Source organism: Syngnathus floridae, chromosome 9 (assembly GCF_059516105.1).
Source record: "Syngnathus floridae isolate MCC-2025c chromosome 9, RoL_Sflo_1.0, whole genome shotgun sequence".
NCBI lineage: Eukaryota > Metazoa > Chordata > Actinopteri > Syngnathiformes > Syngnathidae > Syngnathus > Syngnathus floridae.
Window position 1 is genome coordinate 2,173,560 of NC_142421.1, and position 27,100 is coordinate 2,200,659.

General features: G+C 42.1%; 1 protein-coding gene across 1 annotated transcript; it reads left to right on the forward strand.

Moving 5' to 3' along the window:
• The first annotated feature begins 2,024 nt into the window (after positions 1-2,024).
• On the forward strand, positions 2,025-23,220 carry cdh5 (cadherin 5). Its single transcript, XM_088385202.1, has 15 exons — positions 2,025-2,423; positions 7,651-7,890; positions 8,005-8,284; positions 8,384-8,506; positions 8,623-8,790; positions 9,135-9,313; positions 10,214-10,327; positions 10,592-10,734; positions 10,875-11,008; positions 12,053-12,162; positions 12,614-12,716; positions 15,978-16,108; positions 16,169-16,283; positions 17,925-18,057; positions 18,831-23,220. The coding sequence occupies exons 2-15, from the start codon at positions 7,654-7,656 to the stop codon at positions 19,228-19,230; spliced, it is 2,370 nt and encodes a 789-aa protein (XP_088241328.1). The 5' UTR covers positions 2,025-2,423; positions 7,651-7,653; the 3' UTR covers positions 19,231-23,220.
• The last annotated feature ends 3,880 nt before the right edge of the window (positions 23,221-27,100 follow it).

Here is a 27,100-nt window from a genome sequence, read left to right on the forward strand (position 1 = left end):
TTATTAAAACCTATCAACGATTGATGTCCAAATCAAGAGGTTTTGATGCTCAAAAGTGACGCATATCAACTCTTTCTAATGTCAGATTGTCACTTTTCCCCAGCTTGTCTGTCTAAAATGACACTTAAACACACAAATTCATGGCGGGAATTCGGAAATTCCCAAAGATTGATGGCAAGTAAACAGATGAGAAAAAGTGAACCACGCCAGCTCCGAATTTGAACGATCGGAATATAAACCATCAACTGATGCCGGATTTTCTATATTCAAATCCAGTGGAAGTAGAAATAGCCCGCTGCTTTTAAGTGTGCCAAAGGAAAGCAATCAAATTGGTCACGATAAACACGTATAATGTATTTAGAAACAAATCCCTGGATTCCTTTTACGGAGTTTTTAAAATCTGTGACGCACATTTGTCAGCCACCTCTGCGCATGGACATTAGGAATGAAGCGGTTGCAGAAAGCAGTCACGGCGCGACCTCTGGGGAAAAGGGCTGATGAAAAGTCTGTTGTTTTTGTACGATCAAACCACTTCTCTCCATTTTGCTGCAAGCTGAACAGCTATCTCACTCTGTCGTTTAAGCGTGTGTGAGTATGTGTGAAAGTTGATGCCTCGGGGGTTCGCTCCAGAGTTAATTGCCTGCTCGTTGCACCTCCCACAGCGTCAGTGATTTTCAACGAGCTTCTCCAAACCTCATCATGGTGACTTTGTGGGATGACAAGCAGATTACTTAATCAGTTTCTTAATCCCGCCCACCCGCGGGTTCTGATTGGGCAAGGGTCGTTAAATCCATCAAACTCCGGGAACTAACACATTGTGACACTTTTTTTTGGGTAAAAAGTCAATTAAAAGACAGAAGCAGAGCTTTGAAGTGACACGAGAAACTCTAAATAAAATGCTTTAAGCTAATGTAGCATACAGATCAAGGACGACAGCATTGACTAGAAAGACTGTTTGCTTTCTATTTACTTTTACCTCGTTATATAATGTGAGCAACTTCAGCTAATAATATTTAGAATTATTAATGGGCAGATGATTTTGAAGCTTCAACCAAACAAGAGTAGCAGTATTATAAATATTCAAAGTATAGTCTTAACATTTTGCAAGCATTGTTAGCATAGTCTGAAATTTGAGCTAGCAAGTTCATATCGTTTTAAGTAACATTGTTAGCGTGCTATTATTAACTATTACGGTCACTCAAAAGCAAACAATAAACAGGATTGAGCATTTGGGGGGTGTATTTTTTTTAAATAAAATAAAACAAAACTATCGGTGCACTGCAATTGGCTCAAAGATCAAAGCCAACGAACCAAAGATGGGTCAAAACCACATTTCACTCACTCAGAGGCTTTCTTTAAAAACATCTCCAGGGAAGAAAACATGTGTTGTATAATAATGAGAAGGTTTAAGGAAAATAACAACATTTAGGAATGCACTTATCCACTCAGGGAATTTCAAAGTCAATATTTGTTTTCCCCTCTTTTCACCCGATGACACGCAGGGCGACAATTTGAGGAAAAAAAACAACGTCTGGAGGGGAAAATGGCAAAGTGAGACAGCATGATATTTTATTCGAAAAATGCACACACACACAAACACACTAACAGACACACAAAATCATACACACAGACACACACACACGCCTAAACACAGCCCAAAAAACAGTGATATTATCATAAATATGTGTGCGAGTGTGAGAGTGTGTGTGTCTGGTAGGGCGTCGCTCTCATCTCATTTGGCGGCTTAGACAAGATCTTTGTCTGACACACACGCACACACACATGCACACACACACACGGCCGCCTCATGTGGTGAAATCTCTGTGGATTATCCCCAATAACCTGTTTAACTTAATCCTTATCGCAAACACATGAATAATAAATCCACTCCTTCTCTCCCCTCCCTTTTTCCACTCTCTCACCTTGCTCTCCATCATCCTCCTCTGCTCCCTTCCTTGCATCCCTCCCTCTCTCTCACTCTCTCTCTCCCTCGCTCCATCATTTCTACCAAGCGCACCCCCCCAAAAAAGCTCAGTGTAACTGCGTCTGCTGCTTGGTGGTGGTGGTCTTTCCCTCCTGGACAGGAAGACGAACAGTAGCAGGACTGGACACAATAACAGGAAGGGGAAGTGGGCAGTGACCTTTTTTTTTTGGGGGGGCGAAAGACGTTAAGAGTGAAGTACAATCTGAGGGGAGGAGAAGGAGGAAGAGGAGGAGGAGAACCTGTTGGTGCTCCCAAAATATTCTCCAGTTGCTATCTGGAAGTGTGTTTAGCACGGCGTCACCACTTCTTTGGGAGGATTTCGACTTTTGGAAGGAAGGTTGGGAAGGAATCAATACTACAGAGAACCTATACGGGATCAGGAAGGATTCGGAAGGACTCGCAAAAGATTCTGCGGTCTCGGACGCTTCAGCACTGAGAGGTAAGACTTTGATTCTGCTCATGGGACACTTCATTAGGTACACCTGCATAGTCTGTTGGCAAAATTCGGATGGATATTTTAAAAAAGAGAAGGTCGGGAGATTTCACCATAACTCGATTTACAGGACTCTTTATTAGGTACAGCCAGATTATCTAATAACAACCAGTGCAAAATTTTATATCTTGTGTTTCCATCAACAGCTAAAAACCTCAATTTTTTCAATTAAATATATTGTCACTTTTTTTTTTTTTTATGTGACGCACTATCATAACGTTCCATAACTTTTTTTTCCCACGAATGAAAACAAATTCAACCAACCAAATTAACCCTGGAAGGCTCCCGGGTGTAGCCACTGCTGTAGTTAATTGGGGTTTAAGATACCACTAGATGGCGCCACATCAAACATTTTCCAATTAGACATGGCTTTGGCCTGAGCACAAAACTAGATGAGACGAATGCTTCAGCGACTAACGAGTGGTAGGCTCCCCCTGAAAAAAATGTGAACGCCAAACCAGGATTATGCAGGGAGTGACGAATGACTGAATTTTCTTTTACTTATGTAAGAAGATTTTAGACGCTCAGTAGACTATTTGTTGCCATCAAACAAGAGAGGACATTTTAAAGCGTCTTTTAATTGCTGTACTTGATATTTTTCACCCCCGCTCCTCCCTCTATGGATTTGCAACCCGGAGGGAGATGGACGTGATTTGATTTGTTGTTCTGTTGCGTCGGAAGCCATCCATGCAACTAAAGCCACTGGTCTAATTCCTGGAGAGACAAAGATGGGGAAAAAAATCTGGGAAAATCCTTTGGGTGCCATCTGGGAGACTTGGTTGTCCCGCCGTTACACGGACGCAAGCTCGTGCACACACATGCGCAGACGCACACGCACGTACGTGATTAGACGCATTCGTTCAGATGGATGTCAGAGTGCTCGACAGGCTGTCCAGCTGTGACGAAGGCGGCTCGGCAAAAGTTGCTGGCTGATTGCTTCAGGAAAGATCAACTTTGATTTATTTGGACTGACAATTTCTAGGCACAATAAAGATAATAGTTATAACAATCATATCATGGTGGTCATGTTACAAAAACTCTTATAAAGCTTTGAAAGTCATTTTTTTTTAGTTTTCCATTTTGAGTCTTTCATGCTACTTTTATTTTACAGTAATTATTTCTTCTCATTTTAAAGGCTCTACTTCCTGTCTTCGTTTCCTCATTATCGTGATTAGCCGTTTCTGAATTTGCGTTATTTTCTGTTGTTATGCCCTCGCAAAACGTTATCAGCGGCAGCCTAATTTTGTCCCACTTGAAAGTCTGAATAAACCAAGAATGCACAAAATGTTGTTTTTATCAGCGAGCTTAAACCAAAGATGCATGCTTGGCTAAGAAAATAGTAGCCTACATAGCTGTTTTGATTTACAAAGAAACTTCTCGCGTTTATCTTTTGCTAGACCGCACTTGGCGAGTTCACGAGAGCGTACTCTGGATAGTTCACGTTGAGAAACGGCCATTTTGTCTCCACCTGTGCCCAAATCCTTTTGTATAAATAGTCTGCGGCGGCCACCGCTGTCCTTTGTAAGATAATCTCATATACTGCCATGTCTGAACCCAGCCCATGTTTGTAAACTTGACCTTTTTTCATGCGAGATGGAGCCCGTGCCTTTTTATTTTTTGGCTTCCTATACTATTTTTTTTCTGACCTTTTGTTGCTACCATTGTCCTTCTTTACCAGCTTTGCTGAGATTGTAAACTGTTACTTTCTTGTATTGTTTGTTTCCCTGCCTTTTGTTGTGATCTTTTGTTGGTGCTTTAGGAACACTCACTAAATCTTTTTTCCACTTTTAACACCTGTGAAGTGTGCATTTGGGTCTTTTTTTTTTTTGCACCTTCTCTTGCTAAAAACAAAAGCATTACGATGTGGCGCCTATGGAGTGTTAGCTCACGGAAAATGACATGTATAATAGGTGCGGAATTTGACAGGGATCAAGAAGCACTTACTCTAAATTGCTCCAAACTTCTACAAGTTGTCTATAATGACGTCCATTCGATTGCCAGAAGTCAGTCGAAAGATGGCTTGTCATTTTTCTCACTATTCTGCACACCAAAAATTCTCACTTCCATTCATGGGCCGCAATTGGTCTCTATTAAAAGCTGACCGTCAATTTTCGCCGTCATCAGGACATCAGCTATTAGTGTCAGACCAAATGAAGCTGACGTTGCTGAGGACAACCTCCATGCACTCGTCTGACTTCACAAAGCATATACTATGTGCTGTGTGTGTGTGTGCATGTGTGTGTGTGTGTGTGTGTGTGTGTGTGAGCTGGTGTGACTTGCGAACAGACAGATTGTTAGAATCTGCTATGTGATTAAACCTGTTTTAATCTCAACACACACACACACCCACATACAGAGTTGTAGGAGGATAAAAGTGGAGCTAGTAATATGTGAGAAGCAGCCATTACAACCCGAAACAATAATGACAGAAAGCATCACTTTTTTGATTTGTTTTGCTTTAGGAGCAGTGGCAACCAAAATAGCCCAAACTTATTTGAGGTTATAAATGTGAAGAAAAAAAACCATTCAGTTCCAATATATCAAATTGAATCGTACATTCAATCATCTAGTGGAAAAGCATATAAATGTTCTGCCTGTCAATTTATGTCGTCGGGGTAGAGTGGATGAGCAAAGATATATTAGTTTGGGTACACACATAATAATCTGATTTATTGAATCATTATCAAACCTCACACCTGATGATCACTGAAGGCCACGCCTTAATAGACGTCTCATCCCTCTGTGATGAAGTAAATAAACATTAATTGTGAATCGAAATATTTTCTACAGAGGAGAATGCGAGACGACAACATTTTGTTTGCTAGCGTAGCGCAAGGTAGGGCAGAGTCATCTGCCACTCAGTAGCAGCAAGGATCGAAAGAGCGTCGTTGTCGTGGTTATATGCACGCGCACGCCACAGCTGCTGCCTGCGGACAGTGCTCAGATGTAATTACAGATATTCTTGGAACTTGTTTATTCGTTTTGCACTTCTGTGGTAAATAAGGTGAGGGGGGACATTTTCGCTTGAAATTAATGAGACGATAATTACCGCACCGAACGTGTGAAAAAGAACGAAAAATAGCAGGTGCAACAGCACAGGTATAAACATCTTTCAGCACGTTATCATAAATAAAGACGTATACATTTATTCGTATATAGTGTGAGCAACAAATATGAAGTTCGTTACTGTATTGCGTTGAAACGGCACTATTAATAACTCAACTATATGGAATTAAAACAATTGCAGATTTTGTTTGTTGACGCTATCTTCCATTATGAATAAATCTTCATTTAGACAAAAATTGTGTTTCCCTGCCATCTCATGGCACGTTGGTAACCTGAGTTCAATTAAATAAAAACTTGAGTTGAAAGTAATCATATCAGTTCAAACTATAAATTCCATTGTAAATGTATTCAATTATGTCGTTTCCTAAAAAAAAAAAAATGTTTTATGAAATTCTGATGAGAGATTTCATTGCAAATGCTGCCAAATGTGTAAGTCAACCGAATAAAAGTAAATAACGAGCTTCCATGTGAACGAGAGGATGAGTGACGGAAGGATGACGAGCTCAAGACAGATGACATGTCGGCAGAAAAGTGGGAGAATGAAGGAGGATGAGTAGGAAGCACGCACACGTCCACAGATGGAAAAGCAGGAAGGGAAGGGAAGGGCGTGTTCTCCTGCGCTAATGACCGGCCTTCATTACGCATGTTTTCCCAGAAGGCTTTGTGTTTACACTTCCTGTGGCTGATTAAAGGGAATGGCTAACACTCCTGGAAAAACAAAATGGCCGTTTCTGGAAACCATATTGTAACTGGCCTCATATGCATTAAGAAATGAGAGACAAAGTATGAAAGAGTGACTCATTTACTGTAGACGTTAAATATGCACTTTAACTCGACTGGTTCTATTAGATGTCCTTGGAATATCTGCCGTGAAAGAAACCGTTGTAATTTCAAGCATTTGATCGTCTGAATAAACGAGACCTTGAATGCCGTATTTATATTTTCTCATTTAGAAAAGTCACATGATTAGAAGTCTGCAGGCGGCAATAAATGAGATGCATGCATTTTCAAGGTAAACTATTTGGCTCCAATTTCATTCAGCAAATAATTCAAGGGGAAAAAAAGTCATCACATTTCCACTTTAATTAATTTAGCCGTGAAAGGACAGAAAAGACTGGCACACAAAAAGGAGGACAAATGAAAAGTGTTGGTTGGCGTCTTTGTTTGAGCTGATTTACGGGTGGGGGGGGTCATGCACGACGGGTCGCTACAATACGAGATTAGGCCATTAAAGAGAGGCGGGCCGGTAATCCCGGCATCCTAATCCCGCTTTCTCCCTGCAGGCCGCTAATGGCTGACAGACAATAAGATACCATAATCTATACAGCGGCTCGAGATCGACAGAGACACGGACAACGCTGGGATAGGTTGGCACACAAAATGGGATATGGATGAGATAAAGACGGTTCATTCTATTCTCAGGGTTATCAAATCCATTGCAACTGGAGCGATCTGGTTGTCTTTAAGGATGTTTCACCTCTTATCCGAGATGGCTTTATCAGGTCACGCAATAATTCTTGGTTGGAGCGGCACCAGCCTGCTCTCCTCGCTTGTTTCTCTTTAGTTCCCCTCATGCAGAAAATGTTCCACTTTTAACTATGAGCTTCATTTATTATCAGTATCGAGGGTGTATCAAAATCAGGGCGTTCACATCGTGAAGTCAGTCATCAGGAATGTTCACTTTTGTGTATTTTATCACCGAGGTTGCTGCCAGATGACGTCAACCCCGCTGAACTTTTTCCCCCACATGGCGGACATGCTTCATCACGTCCTTTTAGCACTTCTTCCAGTTATCTTCCCAAGCGAGAACAAGAATCGTCGGAAAATGTCAAACCGTCGCTTGCTAAGTGTCCGATAAAGACGAGCGCGTCCTGAGTGCTCGGTTAAAAGTGGGCCGGCGTGTTTAATAAATCCCCCCGCGGTCTCCGGAGTGAAATGCTTGGTCCTAAATGTTCCACCGGGTCCTATTTCTGAGGAGCTTTAAGAGTCCTGGTTGTCCACGATAGGCCGTGGAGGACTTGCGGGTTGTGTGCGCACACTTGATAAGTGGTTTTAATGTCACACTCTTCTTCTTCCTGATCTTCATTTCTTCATCCCTACTGCGCAGATCATGGCTTTGCTCCGGGTCTGGACGGCGGGGCTTATTCTGGCCGTAGCGGCCCGGTCTGTCTCACCCGGCGTTTCCGAGGACTCGGCTGTGGGCACGGAGAGGCGGCAAGGACTTGCCGAGGAGATTGTGGGGAAGGAGACCTATCCTGTTCTATCACGGAAGAAGCGGGAGTGGATCTGGAACTTGTTCTATGTGGAAGAGGAGAAAACCGCACCCATGCCCTACAAGATCGGACAGGTAAACCAGAAATGACCCCAACCGCATATTCAAAATGATCATCCACTCGGACAGATTATGCAGAATTTTGTGGAGGAGTTTTACATAATTAGGCACTCTGTTTCCTTTGTCCAGCTCAAGTCCAGTCAGAAAGTGGAAGTGAAGCGGTTTAAAATTGAGGGCGAAGGCGCAGATGGCATCTTTACCGTGGACCACAAGGGTGATCTGTATGCCAGCAAGTCTCTGGACCGCGAGGAGAAGAGTGCGTACCACCTGACCGCCAGGATGTACGACGGCAACAACAAACTCATCGAGGACTCGGGAGACTTTGTGGTCCAGGTGACCGACGTCAACGACAACTCCCCCGTCTTTCCTCAAATTTACAACGGATCTATCTTGGAGAGGTCTACCATAGGTACATACAGTTATAGAACGATTTTTTTATTGTTTAATCAATAAATCAATAAAGAAGCATTTGTATTAAGTTGGACTGTCACACTTATTATTTTCACAGGAACCAAAGTGGTCGAGGTCAAGGCGACGGACGCCGACGACCCCAACTCCGCTAACGGCGAGCTCCGCTACTCTCTGACGCCCGACGGTGACCTGTCTGCCTTTGAAATTGACAGCATCACAGGTTTTTAGCTCATTGCACCTTTTTCTAAACCAAATTACAAACAAATCTTAACAGGTCTATCGTCAGCAAGAATTCTTCGCATTGTAGCGTGCCTTAACTAACTGACGTGCGTCCAGGTATGATCAGCTGCAAGGTGAGCACTCTGGATCGCGAGACCAAGAGTCAGTACATGGTGGTGGTCCAGGCTCAGGACCTGAGAGGAATGGCGACCGGCAGCACGGCTACGACCTCCGTCACCATCAGCGTCGGTGACATTAACGACAACATCGCCTCCTTCACCAGATGTAGGGATCACTGTGATTTGGTTGTTAAAATATTCTATTTCAGTAACGTACTGCATTTTAACACTTCTTTAGCTGGTTTAACGAGGATATACATCTTCATTCTTGGTGTATTCATTTTTTTTTTTTGGTCTTAATCCATTAGAGTACTTTCGAGAGCAAAGTGTTGCAAATGGGGGTAAAACAACAGATAACAGGCCTTCTGGGAATGAAATAATTGCTCGGTTTTCCCCATTTGTGTAAACACGACGGTTTGGCACAAAAGTGATTTTGGAGTACCCCGGCGACACGTTACTATGTTTAACCAGAGTTGAATAACGACTAATTGTGTTGTATTTGTTTCGTAGCGACGTACGAGGTGCAGGTTCCGGAGAACCACAAGCTGAACACAAAGATCGGCACTTTGGAAGTGAAGGATGGAGATCAGATCCAAAACAAAGAGCCCATTTTCTCTCTGCCGAACAACAACAAAATATTCTACGTGGAGCTCGGCCCTCGGAAGGACGGCAACCTCATGCTCAGACAGGTAATTATGACTTAATTATTTCTAATCATGGATCTAAGAAAGAGTATCGATAGTCCTGATTATCTGGAACACGTTTACTGGGGATAGAGTCGACGTATTTGTTTTTGGTCCCCCTGCAAAGAATAAGGCTCATCTAAGTTCCAAATACACAGGTTTGTGGTTTGATGTGACATTTAAGCGTTTTTATCCTCGGCTGACTCCAGGCACATAAATAGAACGTGGCACACGAGCATTACAGAACATCCGCGAGCAAGAAAGAACATAAGCATCCGAGGCAAAAGCCACATTTTTTAAATGCCCTCGCGCACATTCACACGGGCCGTTTGATAAATAACAATGTAGGCCATTGCTCGTCTGTTGAGTGGAGATATTTCACACTCGCAAGGTTTCAGATAAAGTATTTAAGAGACATCACAGAGCGCAAAATGTATTCCAACGGCATGGAAGGGAAGCGCAATCCTGCGGTTCCGCGGCCCGTTTAGTCGGCGATGGGCCGCACGCTCGTTAAAGGTGTTTACAGGCTGCTTTCGGAAATGATCGGGAGCGGGAATAATCCAGTTAGACGCACGCTTCGTCTACCTGTCCGTGGATAAAAAAAAAAACGTAAAGTGATCTGCTTCTAATACCCCAAGAAACTGGAACAGGAAGGGGAAAGGGGAGAATTGCGGTGCTCAGCACTGGATGTTTGTTCACATCAAAGTGGAAGCGGAACACAAGCACGGATTGAATGCATTTGGAAAGCACAAAATGCATTCCACCGATTTAAAATTTTTATATATTTTTTATATAAATTCTCAAAAATTCTAAATTCTCAAAACAATCAAGTATTTTTATCCAACAGTGTTAGCACTTTCTTATTTTAAGACTTTACTTTTGAACTGTCTATTGGGTGTTATTCAGGCTCTGGACTTCGAGACAAGAAACAGCTACTCATTCAGTGTGCAGGTGCGGGAAAACCTGCGAAACTTGCGCTTTCCCGCTGACAACGTGGCCACTGCTGTCACCACGGCACAGGTAAATATTGCTGACATTAATAACTTCATAAAGTACATTGCTTTCTTTTAACAAATACAATGAAAACAGCAGGGGCCCCAAAATTGAACCCTGCGGAACACCATACAACAGTGGGCCGCTCAGAACAACCAAGGCTAACTTAAAATCTGCCAAATGAAAAACACCACCAAATTAAAGGCCCTGGAGGGTTTTTTCAGAATATTAATGACTTTATCAACATATGATGATCATCAAAAAACTACATGCTTGCGTCCACATGTGCAGGTGATCGTTAAAGTCTTGGATGTGGACGAGCCGCCGGAATTTTCACAGCCGATGTACACCTTCAAAGTGCCTGAAGAAAGACTGGTCAACAACATCGGCATCGTCAGCGCCAGAGATCCGGACAAAGCTGGCAAGGGTATCCGGTAAGGATCTATTGTGGCACCGGCGGCAAATATGCGGCCATGGTTTTATGACCCGATTGACAATATGGAGGAAAATATGGTGAAAGGGAGGAACGAATGTTGTCAGGAAAATGAGTTGCTACTCTGTGACCGCCCTCAAGGTACTCGATCTTGGACAAGGATTGTCCAATCGCTATCAATCCAATCACAGGGCAGATGTCCACCCTGAGGACTCTGGACCGCGAGCTGGAGGCCACACACATGTTCCAAGTTAAAGCCCAAGAGGAGCCAAGCGGTGCGTCATACACACACATAAACACACCCTCTTTTGCACACATACACACTTTTATGAATTCAAAACAAAAGCTCCTCACAGGCAAATGGAAGCCATGTGTCGGATAACATGCACTCGGGGAGAGAGTTACAGAGGCCAAACTCGCAGTTTCTCTCGCATATGTTGGAAACGCCGCATGTAGTCAATCACCAAAGGAAAAAAAAAAAAAAAAAACGCATTAGACACCTTGCCAACGCACCTGGCCGAGCCTCAGTGCGAGCAGAAAATCACATTATGCCGTCTCTTTGTTCATCTGCATCCTCCCAAAGCAAAGTCTGTATTTTTAGACGGGCAGCCAACAGCATTCAAAGATCTATTTTCGTGGTTTGTCATCATGTTTAGGGCGCACAATGGTCCCCCGAGCCCCGCTCGACAAGGTCTCCGTTATAGTGAACCGCACGCAGCAAGGCACTAAAGATAGTCGCTACATTAAATGGAAGACATTAAAAGAGGCAACGAACAGTGAGGCTGCTTTAATGTGACAAATGAACAGCTTGCAAATAGAAACCCTTTTGTCCATTGGCCTTAATCATCTCAGCCAATGACAACAACATCTGCAGAGAGCTTTGGGAGGAATAAAAGTGAAATTAAAGCTGAACGCTGTAATGAACCGGGCTGAAAAAGTTGGGAGGTGCGCTGAATGATGATTCAAAAGCTATTTCTCAATCTGCATTTTTTTGTCTATTCTTATGTCCTTGTGATTATATTTGATATATTATGGTATTTGGAAGGTTATTGCTACAATTTGTGGGTCTATTCATGATTGAGAAATGAAAAAGGCTCCAGGTCTGAATTTGGCAAGGCCCCTCAAAATTACAATTTATTTTAAGGCAATAAAAGGAGACATCCTGAAAACCAGTCAGGAATAATCAATGTCTGACTGAAGGCCATGTGACAAATCCAGATAGGATTATTTCATACAGAGCACAGTTGATTTCTTTTCAGCCAGCAGCCAAGTCAAAAGCAACGCCTGGAGGCAGCTCAGTGATTGCTGGTTGATTTCAGGTTTGGAGTCTTTTGTCAAAGTCAACATTGTCGTGGAGGATGTCAATGACAACGAGCCCGAACTGGATGTGGACGAGATCTTTGTGTGTGAGAATGACAACGCAAACACAGTAAGTTTCAATCATTCTAAAAACGTGTACCACCATTAACTAAAGTTGAAAAGCTGAGCTTTATTTGAGGGTCATTGGAGGCATTTTAAATCATGCATTTTTTTTTTTAAATGAAGTTTTAGAGATTCTAAGTCAATGGATGTTTTAGGAGCATAATGATGAGCAGTGAGCAGGTTTTGGTTTTGCGTCATGATGCTGTTGAGGGAAATGCGAGGTTTCCCCGCGGACTTGTTGACAAAACAATCAATTTGTGTTACTTTTCTAACTTGTAGTTCCAGCTAATATTTTTTAAATATCTGTCTGTTTCTCAACGATTGTTTTTATTTAATTTAACATTTTTAATTGTGTTTTTGGTATTTTTATATTTTGTCGTAAAAATGTGAATATCTGATAAAGATTTTGTATTGTAGACTTTTTTTTTTTCACAATTTGCGTTTGTTTGTTTCCTCAGGTGATCGGAACTTTGAGGGCCACCGATAAGGACGACCAGCCGGCCTCGTTCACCTTCACTCTGGCTTCTCCCAGCTCCAACTTTTCCATCAGAGATTTTGGCAGTAAGTTGTCAGGTTTTTTTTTTTTTTGGTCTCTTTCTTAATGCTGACATGGAAGTCATTCAGATGGCTACATTTTGTTTCTGGCACCCACTCAGGGGCTTTGAAGCTTGTCTGTGTGCTCAGTAATGTCTGAAACTGGAGGCAGCAAATATTTTACAGATGTCCTCCTGTACAACAAATAAATGACACCGTCAGTTAAGAAAAGTGTTGGTACCAATTCAGCTTTTTAAGGTGACATTTTACTAGAATCTGTCTCCACTGAGTCCAATTAATACAAAATCAGGAACGTGTGTTCGTCACAACAGGAAGCACGAAAATATTTATTTTGTTGTTGCCATTTTGGGGAGGTGGCCCATTTCCAAGAGTTGTACCAGGACAAACTCATCCTAGGGAATTTGCACAACAGCTACCAAATGTGAACCAGGTATAGTAGACAGATGGGTGTCGTTAAATCACAGTTGTAACTCAACATTGAATATTTGACATGAAACGAGAGATTTTTACTGCAATGGGAAATGTCTGTCCAAAAATGACAGTTTCCAATTTGAGATATGATAGACAGATGGGTGATTCTAAATTGCGAGGCATGTTTTCATCACACGCGTTGAGTGTGGCAGAGATCAGGCTTTGCTGTTGACCATCAAAGTGTAACGAGAGAATGTGATTTGCGTAGAACTTATGTGTGAATGCGAAAGAGGTGAAGCTAAAGTGAAATGTTGTCGAATGAATTAAATTGACCTTGGGAGTAGTAGAAACGGTTTTCAAGAATTTCTGAATGAGGTGAATAGTTTGAATTTGAATAGAACTTGCTCTTTGAAATTCACACAATAATTTCAGAGCGGTAGCTGTCATGTCCAATATGAAATACAAAAATGCAAGCCTGAATGTTTCAAAAGTGAACCTCCCACCATTTGGTTCAGACATGGATGTTCAGCTATTAGTCAAAGTGCAACATTTGATTCCTGGTTGCATCAGATGTCTTTGGACGTCTTGAGCCAAACTGATCGTATGAATGAAGAAAAAAATGGAAGAAAAAAATGAAGTGAATAGTAAAGGTGTCATCAAACGAGACACTCAGGTGAAGCGTTGCCTTTTAATCCGAGTCAAACCTGGAATAACACGCGTCGTGCGAGAAAGATAAACAGGAAGGGGGGAGTGGCTTCATCCATTTCCTGTGCGCTGGTGCCCGAGGGAGGCCCGACATGCTGTAGCGATGACGGAGGGAAGACAGATGAGGATGATTTGGAGGAAAAAGATGAAAGGAAGCCGAGGGCGATGAGAATTAAGGGAGATGGTTCACTGGATCCAGGATGACGAATCGTAATGACAATGGCACTCAGCAGAGCCTCAAAAGTCAGAAACATGTCCATTTTGACAAATATCCTTTAACAAGGAGCTGAAATATGCTTCTTTTTTTTCTTACTATCTTTATTTTTCACTATTTTACTGTATTTTATTACCGTAGTGGAGTACCACTTTGTGCCACAACATGCCAGGCAGCACTGAGTGTAATTGACAAGAAGAAGAAGAGGTTCCCTTATCCCTCGAAATATTTGCTGTTCTCGCAGAGAAGGATTCTCTGTGTTGCTGCTTCATGTGCGTTGAAGTGGCTGATGTTTGAAGATTTATAAGAACCATAACTTTGATGCAAATTTCATTAGCCCCGTCTATGGCGTTTTCCATAAAATGATGGCATGAAATTAGCAGACTTTCATTTAGACAAATTTATATAGTTCGGTTGAACATTTTGGTGTTTAAAATCTACGTTTGACTCATTTGACATAATAAAGCTTTGGGAACACCGCAGTAGAAGGTGAAAGCTATAAAGTAAAGGAGAAGGAATGAGCGAAGGTCAGACAGAAAGTAAAATTGCTCGCCGACATTTGGTCATCAAACTTGCAGTGGTCGAAGCAGAGGAATAGGGAGGGAGTGAGAGAGAGAGCGAGAACCAGACAGATCATTTCAGAATCTGATTTTCACCATGTAAAGTTTTGGGCAGCTGAATATTTTGGAAACATTGACGGTTAAATCGGTCATGAAATGTGAAAGGGGAAGGAAAATGTCTTCCATTTGTCCTTATACTGCAAAAATGTAAAAATTCTGGAAGTGGCTAGATAAAGAGTGAGAGGGAACTAGACAAGGTCATGCAAAAGTAAAATTCCTCTCAGACATTTTAAAAAAAGAAGAGACGTCGCAAAGGATGGATGGCTGGCAGGCTTTAAAAAGACACGAGGGAGGTGGCAACATGAGCGATGAGTGCATTTCACAACATGTCATGTGTCGTCTCCTCGCACCACTTAACACTCGCTTTACACACACAAGAGCCTCAAAGTGATGGTCCTGTCAAATATTCATGCATACAAGGCCGCTTTCACCACCTCGCCCTGGTCCGAGTTGCCACCTAACCTCCAACCACTCTCGTCACATTCCCCCGTGGCTCTGAAGTGACAGCCACCGGCGTCAACATGGATTCCTCCACGTTAGACGGCCAAGTAAACACAAAAGTGCGTCGAGTTGGGATAACGAGAGTCAACAAAGAGAGTGACAAGAAAGACTGCGAAGGGATGCGGGGCCATCCGGGGAGACTTTCCCGCCAAACAAAGACGAGCGAGGCGGGAAGGTGCAGGACAGGAGATGTTTAGATCTTTTATTGACATGCCCTTTGAGACACGACTTGTTTTTCATTGGACAGTAACAAGATAAAATAGAAGCTGTCTGGTGGGATGTTGTGAAGTGTGTCGTGAGTAGCGAGGGACGACTCGGGTGAGGTGCACAACACTGCACTACTGCAACTTTCATGATTTTGTGGATTGTTTGCGCTCACATTAGTCACAGAATCGGTCTGTGCTCAAGTTCTTAGCCTTGGTTTCGTTAGCTTTGGCTATGCCGATTGCCGTCCGTTTGAACAAAATTTATAACCGCCTCAGGAAACCTGTGCAAATGTGGTTCGTGACTTAAGAGACTATTGCCCGGAGTTTGAACGTCAACAACATTGCTTTAAAGTTGAGTTCTGTGCTCCTTTGAGATGGCCAGGCTCCCGTTTTCCTGCCATTGTCAACTCTGGAATTCCTCAAGCCAATAGAGAGAAAAAAAATCGCAGGCCTGAGCAGGAAGCTCTGACCGCTTGACAAATAGGTTCATTGTTAGACGGACGTTTTACGTTGGTTTCTCGGCTTGGTTGTTTTTGCTTTTTTGTCTTTAAAAGGTTGCCCATTGACCAGGATGGGAAGTAACAAATACTTGTCGTCTATTTGTGTCCAGACAACAGTGCGTACGTCCTGGTCAAACAGGGACCGTTCAACCTGGACGACCCCACAGATTACAGCGTGAACGTGAGGATCAGCGACGGAGGGCAACCCATCAAGTCCAGCGTCACCAAACTGGCCATCAAGGTCGGTATTTGTGACTTAACCCGGCGATTCCTTCAATTGACACGATGTGGTGTTTCGTAGGCGTGCCGCTGCGACGCCAGACGCATCCCAACTCAGTGCAAGGCCGAGGCGCAGAAGATGGGAGTGAGCGTCCACGTCCTCATCGCTATTCTACTCTGCATACTCACCATCTTGGGTCAGTTCGAAATGGCCAATACTGAAATTAGCGTCGAGTTCAACCCCTTTGGAATTCATGTCGTGTTCTCGCCCTTGCGTTCTCGCGGATAAGATTTCCCGTGGAAGAATTGTACCGCCTCCCGGTGTTGTCGGTTTAATGAATAATGGAGAGACAGATGCGGAAAACAATGCCCGCGGTTTCCAACTCGTTGCTATTCTCTTTGATACCTTACCCTCGCCCCTCCCTTCTTGGCGTTCTCATTCAACACACTTGTCACTGCAGGGGGCGATACAAATATTTTGTTGTACTTGAGTACAGGTATCGACAGTTACTGTGTTTCCAGAACCGAACGGAAATCTGAACTTGACACGTTAATTAAAAAGACAATCCACCGTGGTTGTGTCGGATAGAGATCTTGGGGTAGAAAACTGGGAATGGAAAATGGTGGGAAAAAATGGTAAAGAATAGCAGAGTTAATGAGGAGTTTATCAGTACTTTAGGTGCCGTCTGCTTATCAAACAGCGGCAAACATTAAGTGGATGAACTATTAATACGCTCCGCTCGGTCTTTTTCGTCTGGAGCCCCACCGGGTCTCCTTCTCTTTATCAAATTCTCTCACCACAGGCCAGATTAACTATTTAACGCTGTTGTCGTTATCTGTCGTGCCCTGAAGCAATTTAGCGCCATCGCGTTAGCTCCCTACTCGCCACTAGTCGCATTTGACCCCCTTGACAAAAAAAAAAACTTAGAACATTTTCTCACTGGTTTGCACGTCTTTCTTCCCGTTTTTTTCCCTTCTTCTGAGTCGGCTATCTGTCAGGCTTAATAAAGTGCCGAGCATGTGTTGTAAAAGATTAATCTGTTGCTTTCCCAAGCATAGCGGAACGAGGCACGCTCGCCCAGCGCTAAAAGGCAAAGCGAATGTCGAACGTCCGGAGAGAGAATAAGAAAGAGACGAGTTCATATCAGGACCCCGAAGCGTGCGGCCTTAATCTAATGTCAGAAGCGTCCTTCACTTCTCCCCTTTTTGTCCTTCACTCCTTCTTCTTCCCTTGCTTGCTTTGTCATTCACTTCATCCATTCTTTCTTTTGATGAAAATGAAATGTCTTTTCTTGCCCATTTTTTTTATTCATCGATTCTGTTCTCCCTCTCTTGGTTTCTGCCCTTAGCACCGTGCCTCCTTCCATAACTTCTCATGTTATGTCCTTCACTTCCCGTCTCTTCCCTTCCATCTTCTTTCCCACCTCTTCCTCATTGATATTCCCTCCATCCGTCTCGCCGTCCTTGCCGAGTCGTCGCCTTTTCGAGCTTCTCGCGCTGGAGGCAAACTTTGCAGACACCTAAAACCATTCGGCAGCTCACTTTCCCCTCTGTTTTCTGAGCTCGCTCCCTCGTTAGCGCACCGCCTTATTTCCTCTTCCTTCTCGCTCGCTTCCTTCATGGCCCCATTCTCATTCCTGCCCTAATTTCCCCACATCTTCACAGAAAAGCCAAGCCTGACCGCTTTAATCTTGCCAGCTCAAGTTTTCACGCACTCGTTAATCGCGTCTGTCTGTCAAACATCTAAAAATTGCCGGAACAACTTTTCCTCATGTTCCAAGAATGAAACAAGCAGTTTCTCCCTCCCCCTAAAAAAAGGTCTGTCGTGTGTCTTGCAGTGATAGTCATCCTATTCGTGATGAAGAAGCGCTACCACAAAGACTCCCTAGCCGGTATGAAGAATAGCGGCGAGATCCACGAGCAGCTCGTCACCTACGACGAGGAAGGCGGAGGCGAGATGGACACCAACGGGTATGTCAACGTCAACAATTGCGTATTGTGAAATTAAATTCATGATCGCAAATCATTTTTGATGGTCTTAAAATGTGGACATGGATTACGGTAACCCACGTAAAAGAATGACTTGAGATCAGAATAAACGACCAAAAAACATGAACACTCTTGAAGACAGCTGCCAACTATGGTGCATTTAAAAAAAACAAAAGTATTACATTTCAGGATGAAATAATCACATTTAAGGTATTTTTACAGCTGTCAAACATGAAAACGGTAAATTTGCTTATTGCCACATTTTGCGAAATTAGATGCCGCTTTTTTTTGCGCGTATCAATATTTATTTAAGCGACTTAGTCACGCGAGAGACACTTTGTACTTGAAGAAAAGCCACATGGCGTATTAATCCTCCTCCGTTTGCAATATTTATCCCCTCTGCCGCGTCCTATCATTTAGTGACCTAGTTTAGCTGAAAGGAATCATAAAAGTTTTATGTAATCTGAATCTAATCTAATGAGAAGCTTATTAAAAGGCGCCCGCTTAATGCATTGCTCATGTTTAATGTTCAAATAGCATCACCGTCACGATCCATATTAACCGATTATGTTCAGTTTATTTCTGTTTTTCCTAGACTGTCACTGAGTGGCTTTTCAGTCACTTGTTTTTTTTGTTTTTTTTTGACCAGGCCATGTACATTTTTGGTACAATGGAAAGAAACAACACGGCCAATACGAAACCTTGTTATTTCCCGTTCGACTCCCAAAATACTAAAATCGTCTTTTCTCCTTCAGCTACGACGTTTCTATCCTGACATCAGCATTCCACGACGGCTCCCTCCTCCGCCACCCTGATTGCCTCCCCCACCCGTCTCTCTACGCTATGGTCCAGAAGACCCAGCCCCACCATCACCAGCACCAAATGCAACCCGCCTCCGCTTGCAAAGGCGACATGGCGGCCATGATCCAGGTGAAGAAACACGATGCGGACCACGACCGCGAAGGCTTCCCGTACGACACCCTGCACATCTACGGATACGAGGGCCCCGAATCCATAGCGGGGAGCCTCAGCTCGTTGGGAAGCTCCTCCAGCGGAGGCTCAGACTCGGACTACGACTTCCTAAGCGACTGGGGCCCCAGGTTCAGGACCCTGGCTGAGCTGTACGGCGTGGAAGAGTCGGATTACTACCACTAGTTGACCTTTTTACCATCACACCACATGTATTTCCAGGTGGCAAAATTTCAGATCAGTAAACCGACCATTACATGCAACTTGACCACAGAGGCAGACTCAGGCATAGTTAACATGACCTTGAGGAACTGACTAATTGACTTTGCTGTTGCTCTGATTTATTTTGCTGGTAAAATGGATGCGGTGAAGTGTTAACGTTAGCTAGCAGGCTAGCCATTATGTTTTGCTAAATTACTAAAAAAACAACCCAACCTGAGATTTTATACATTACTGTGAAAAAATGAGTCCCGTAAACCTGTTGATGGAAGTTTGGTTTCCAGTCTGTCCTTTTAGAGTCTTAGCTACTACGCCCTCAATTTATCCTCCTCACCCACTAGTTCCACTGGATTCATCTTCTGGCAACATCCAAAAACACAAGTTTTTGCTCTAGTTTTAGTTCACGTCAGAGGTTTTCTGCCACCCGGAAGTAGCATGGCGTCTACTGTTTACAAACATTAGGAACAGGTCTTCGGTCTACAGCAACAAGACACTTGAGCGGGAACTGACAACTTTGATAGCATCACTTTTGTTTTAGGACATAGAACTTGGAGAGACTTCAGAAGCTTCATTCTTCTCATCCAATCAGATTGAAGGATGTCCCATGAGTGGGAGTGGCCCAACAACACAAAAATTGCCAATGAAGATCCTCAGCTCACTTCAACATAGTTCATTGGGATCAAGATGCCAAAATGGTTGTCGCATACAATGAAGGATAGGTTCTCACCGTCCCCATAAAAAGTGAAAATAGGTGAATTTGCTCAACTTTGACATTCCAAGTAACTTCTACGTAACTATAAATGCAAAATTAAGAATTTGACCTGGTGTTGATGGAGCAATTCTGCCAAAATAGATGAGCAAAACAAAGATTTTAGGATTTATGTTTTAGCCTAAATAAAAGTCAAACCTATTTGGTTATTTTTTTTTTTGCTCTCGGTAAAATTTAGCTAGTTTTCTTCAAGTCATTCGGTCAATTTTGAAACTGCAAGCGGAGAGAAAAATTTATTGAAATCGAGTAAAGGGAAATAGTCCAGCACAATTACTGACACGGCTTTCCCGTGCTTTTTTTTGTTTGACACTAGCCATCATCGCGCTCATTGTTTGGCGAGGAAAGCTCAACTCTCAAAGGCCTCCTTGCCGCGCACAACTCAGGAAGCGCACAGCAGCTCGGAGGTGCTTCAACTACTTTAACCTCTCATCCCTTCTGGCTACTGGCAGCTGGTGGAAGTACATCCATGGAAAATAAATAGACAACAGCTGAACGGGGTGGGAACAAAAGGCCAGCGGATTAATGCCGAAAAGTGTGAATTGGGAAAGTTTGAGGTTATAGATTCAGATGAGTAAATCCAATTTGTCCAAGTGTAACTATAGTAAAAAGACACCAGGTCAAACGATTCACTCGTTCTAGCCAATCATAAACAAAAGAAAGTCATTTCTAGAAAAGTGACTTTATAGTAGGGCAGCATTTTTGGAAGATCCTATGTTTGCCAAAGCAAAACGAGGCGTTATAACCCTGAATTATAAAATCATCTTTGACCTATATGAAGCTTGAAGAAAGCCATTTCTGGAAAACAAATGAGTGGAGGAGTGAATTTTCTAAAGGAATAACAAGCACTATGATACCAAGCTGCCATGCAAATAGGAAACTTGAAGAAAGTCATTTCTGGAAAACGCACTTATAGTCCAGTGCGATTTATATGTTGTTTTGTTTTTTGCGGCATACTCTGGAGCTTATAGTCAGAAAAATATGACATGTGAAAAGTGGTTGTCTTGAAGCCTTGGTGCAGGTCTACGCTCAAATGTGAAGAATGTATTTTTGTTTATTGCTGTTCTTGCTTGGAAGGCCGCCGTCACAATAGCTGGAAGTCACTTTTGTGTTTCCCGTCGGCATTCACGTGTGAACTTGGTCTTCCCCTGCAACCTCCCTCTAATCAGAGCTAAGCTAAACAGCGCTAAGCTAAATTTCCTGTCCATCTGGGGGAGGGTTCGAGGGAGGCGTTATCTGCCCGGCGGTCCAACACATTGTCCTAACTTCCTGTTCAGTGGGCTTGATAAACTATCTTGGAGAGGAAAGCTGAGGGGTTGAAGGTTAAGGAACAAGGCAAGAACAAAGAGGCCATTTAAAAAGCTCTCAATCACAACCACACAATAATAAACTTCCAGCATCACCATATTTCTCATTTCATAGTTATACTTCTAGTTAGACACAATACACCACTTTTATGGAATTTTACACTTCTCTATCATTCACCATCAAGAAACTAAACTGACAAAGAGGAAAAATGAATACCCTATTTCTTCAACTAATGGCCATCTCTCTAATAAAAGGCCACAATAGCAATTACGACATAGATTTTGGCACCATCTTGTGGTGCTGATGAGCACTAACACGTTCAACCAAACAATATAATTAATATGAAAAGCTAAAAATAGGAAATGGAAATGAGCTTGGATGTTACAGCAAATCTAAACCTTCACACACCTCGAGCAGCAACACATACAACCACAGAGAACTACGTAAACATTGTCTAAAATGTTCAACCAAATCGTATAACGTTATCTAATGAATTAATGCTAACATATATCATGCCAAATGCCATAGACGGGAAATGGAAAATAGCATAGATGTTATGGCAATTCTAAATTTTGAAACAACTACGACTTGACATGGAGAAGCAACAAATACGACAAAAATGGAGTGTTAAACACATTACAGGCGAACTGGAGACAATTTGGCCACTGACTAGAGAATAAGGCATTCATTTTTTTCTTTTGTCCACATCTCCCATTAGGAAATTTATTTTTGAGGAGAAATAAGCTCAAGGTTGAGTTTGCCGGACAATCTAAAGCATGGAACTTTTTGTGCTCTCTCTCGCTGAGAAAATGATTTTTTTTTCCGCCAATTTTTGCACAGAATAAGTAATTCTAGACAGCCAAATTGGCCTGCCATTTTCTCTCGCTAGCACAGAACAAAATGTGCAAAGAAAAAAAGGGTCAACCTGAAAAAACAAACAAGTACTACATATAATGTTGTTTTTTCCCTTCACGTGTTATTGACCATTAAGTTGGTCTTTGCAGGTTGTCGAGGCAAAACTATGAACACTGAAATTATTTGTAAGCTTTTATTTTATCTATATATTTTTTTGCTTGAAGGTAAAAAAAAAATCAAGTGTCATTGTGATGGCTAAAAAAAATGAACATGTTTCGATTAATTAAGTCATTGTCTCAGGTTGGGACACAGAAATGGACTTGTGTGTGCGTGTGTTTGTGTTCTACTTTTTAAAAAATCACTTATTTTCGGTATTTATCGCGTTAGTGACACACTTTGACATGAAAAACATAGAAAAAAAAATGTGCCTCTCCTTGTGGTCTTCTTAATTGCTATTTTTAAAATACTGTATTTAGTCGTCAATGCAATCACAATTTTACAGTAGGGCTGTAAAAAGGGTTATTGGAAGTATAGAGACGGCGTAGGATGAGTGTAAACATGTTCTCGATAAATTGAGATTTAGTTTGAATTTGTACAAAAAAAGTGCTACAACAGACGCTTAGATTTTGCCCTTAATTAGGATTTTAATTTTTCAAAATGCCAATTACATACCTTAATTTTCCCATCCAAATTATTTACAATGAGAACATTATTGACATTTACAATATTTTGTTTTTGAATGTGTTGGTTCCCGTGCAATTTTGTACAACATCGCACTAAATGCTCATGATGATTAAGGTGATCATGTGACCTTCACAAATATTCGAAAAAATATATATCCTGTATATTCTTTGCTGTGTAAATAGAGAATCTGTGTGCCTTCATTATTTCAAGAAAATGATACTGGATTTTTGTTTTGTTTTTTTTCTATGATATTGTTTTTATGATGTGTGTAAAGTAAACAACTTTTTATTACCCGACATTTTTGTAAGTGTAGAATTAAAAAATAAAGTTTGGAAATGTTTTCAGCTGGTGAGTAATGTTTGAATAAATTTTAGATGGAAGAGAGATTGGATGCTTTCCCGTGGTCCCTTCAAAGTCTGGAACGTGTTTTGTACATGTATCGCGTTACATGGCGTGAAGATTGGCTGGCTTCCTGTCAGCGACAAATCACCACAGGGGTCATTTTTACCTTTGCCAAATTTACTGTTTTCTTTTTTACCCTGAAAATCCCCAGCGGGGATTTGAACTTTGTGAGCTTTGGTGAAACACGTTTGACTTTTTCAACAGCGTTTGGTTACTGCAAGATAAAGAGACTGGGTCGGTCTGTTTGTTTTAGTTTGTGTATCTGTCCGTGTGTTTGTCTCTATGTCTTTATCTCTTAATCTGTGTGAATGGAAACTTGATCATGTAATTATAACTCAGTGGAGAAGATCACAGATACAAATGTCCATTCTGTCCAGTCAGTTGTTTGTATGATCAAAAGCAAACATGTTACTGATTTTAATGTTTTCGTTGTTTCGTCCGATTTGTGGCATCCCAATGATATCACGCAGCACGGGCTGTGAGTGGATTACACGCTGTGGTCAAGTCAATATCTCGACTGCCTTGGATTCTCGGCCCTAATGGGATTAATCACAGCGTTATGGCGTCGGAGGATGATTGATCCCTTTCATAGTTTCATGGTCACAACGTCAGGTTTACCAAACGTGCCTATCCCCCTCTTTTTATTTCCTTCTTGCAGACATCTGTCACGTGTTCCCAGCAAGCTCCTTGGCTTGAATAAATGATGACAGGGATGATTTGGTGCCTGTGGAGTTCCCAAAAAAAAAGCATCCTTGTCCTTATTAGCTGCTTTGGAGCATGTAAATATGAAAGCACACTCAGGCTCAAGTTGATTGCAAAATAGACGGAGTGGAAATTCAGATATAGTTTATATCATTGAAGGACTGGTTGGTTAATTGACTTTTCTGATATTAATGACAGAGATGTGCTCTTTTATTTGAACAGTTATTTTGAATGCTGATAAGAAGTAGTTGCTGATGTTGAATTGAAGTTTGAAATACTAGGAAAACATGAGCAAGGTGTTTGCAGACGTCTTGGCAAAGCGATAAAGATTACGAAGCAAGCCCAGGGCATTAAAATCATTTCTAAGATACGGCTCTCTGTTTGTTGCAATAAAAATATGTAATACTATTTTATGCAAATAAGAGGAAAAAAAAGTAAATTGTTCTGTAATCACTGTCCTGATTAACACGCACACATAAAACGCTCTATTTGGGTCATGCACTGAAAGTCCCACCCTTTTATGTTTGGTGTCCTAGTTGGCCCAATACCGCAGATGTGTTTTGTCTGTGGCTAACCAGGTAAACAAAATGTCATCCGTGTGTTTATGTGCAGGATTACACATCGGCGCTGCCACTTGGACCTGCGCCCGCTGCCTTATTGCCGTGCAAGCGTAACGCTGCAGTCAACCATCACAAAAAAGGCCAAATAAACCCAACGTTGAACAAGTTAACACCCTGCGGTTTTGCTCTGTCTGAGGAATGTCATTAAATATCCATCTTTTGACTTCGCTCACACACAGGAGACAGTCAACAATGGCTGCCACGAGCTGTTTGGCTAACAGGATGTTAGCGTGCACAGGCTAACAGGACAAAACGCACTGAAAAGGAGGATATCCCCCTTTGTAGTCCTCTCATCCTCTTTGTTTGCCCCCTTTTGTTGGCGCCAAATAAACATGCCTTCACAAGGAAATAATGCCAAAAACATTTGCCTGTGCATGTGTACATGAGATTGTGTATATCGCGGCGTCTTGAACTACGGGGTTGTTTTGTTCAGTAGCCATGCTTGGAATGGTCAAACAATCGGATTTCAAAGTATCTTTCGCCATTGAAATGAAAGGAAATTACATTAATCTGTTCGAGCCTCGCCCCAAAAACAGTTTAAAGAAAAGTAGCACTCCATCCATACTTCATAAAAGCACACAGAGTTGATAACTAAATAGGATGCAAAGAATTAATTTGCACGTCAATAAAATGTTTAATTCTTTCCAACTAGCTCAGTGAGATGTAGTAATATTAGCTATTATATTATATTTCTGCGAGTATTAGTCTTTACTCTGAGTGCGCGTGAGAAGATATGAGCTGCATGAGAACTTTGAAAGACTTTGTCGCCACGCTGTGGCCGATTTGTACAGTCAATGCTGAATCCTGCAATACTTCCAGGTTATATTATTTATAAAATGCCCCCCCCCAAAAAAAGCATACTGGTTCAGCTTCATGTGTGAAGCTCAACAGAATAATTTAGAGATCTGATTTTGCCTGATTGTGTTTTAGGAAACGCTTTCATGTTATGCAGTTCCTGTGTAATGAGCCTTTGTGGCCACATGGAGACGCTGCTGTTCTTTTCAATGATAAGTAGCAGGAGTTTGATCAGAAGAATAATCGCATCCAAACCGTTGATCAAATAGAAAACGACTGGGATCAATTATAGCAAACTAAAGAGGACAAAAATATATTTATTTAACCATGTGGTGTACATGTGTTGCACATGATTAAATATAGTATACCGACTGATTTGAGTCTCATCAAATAATGATTTATTAATATTAAATATTATAACAGTATTACTACTGACCACAAGAGGGTGTTAATGACACAACAGATGTCGCTCCTGTGTATCTGCATCCTCTCCATTCTTGTGTAACTGCAGACCTGACACAAACCCGAGTACGTTTTAACCGTCTAAAGTAGACCATGCTTAAACTCGTTAGATCTGACACCATGGTGGGGAAAACGGGGTGGCATATCCTGCGAGTGTCTGATCCGGAGGGCCGATCTTAGCTGCTATCCTGAGATGCGGGGACAGCTGCAGCGAAGAGCTGCCAAAGAGAGCAGCTATCATTGGTCACCTCCAGTTTAGCGTTCATATTAGCCGCACTGCAGGGGAATCCAGCCCTATTCGATATAAATAAAAAACTCCAAAGGCCAATCGGTGCCCCAAAGGAAAACTCTACATTTGTGTATCGTACCATTCAAGATGGGCCCCATCTGCATTTCATTCAGTGGTTACATTGGAGACATATTTAAGTCAAGCTATGCTAGCTACTCATCCTCCATTTATCCCAAAAGCTCCACGATGACAACCTTGAATGTCTTCTATCCCAGAGGAGCTGACTGGATGCCACAACAGGCTCAAAACAATCAACTAAGTGACTCTTCTCGTATCGTAAACAGGAGATGTTAGAAGTAACAGTACAAGTGGACTTGGCATATTCAAGACAAGGGGTGGGGCACGTATATTTAAAGATATAATCACTGCAGAAAAATGCGGAAAGAGTAAGAACTACGTAGTACTGAGTTTTGGAGAGCATTAAACTGATTTTTGTGGGGGCGTGGCTAAAACAGCACGCAGTGACACACTTCTGCACCTGGCATGAACCCCGCTTCTACAATATAAGAGCGGCGTAGACATCAGTGGTAAAGTTATTCGGCACAACTACCAGTTAAATTCATGATTATTTAGAGGCGCAACCACGCTTTATAAGACATTTTTTTTATCATTCAAATTTAGCAGCATTGCTCCCAACAATTAGATACTTTTGCACTAAATTGTGTGGCTAACTACTCCATTAATTGCCCCACAATGTCCCAGTAAAGTTTCGTAAATCTGCAAAACTTTGCCCACTCTTGATTTAAGCCACATTTGATAGTAATCTACTTCATTTTTTTGTTCCGTTATTTTATTGCTATTTTGACATTTGGGAGCACTGAGCACTCTTTCCTCGGTCTGCAAGAGGAGCTGGTGGAGCAGTAGAAGTAGTGGGGAACTATTTTTAGAGGGGCTATCAGCAGCACAGCGGCATACTGCCGCTCTGAGCGACAGGACAAGTGTTGCGCTCGAGCC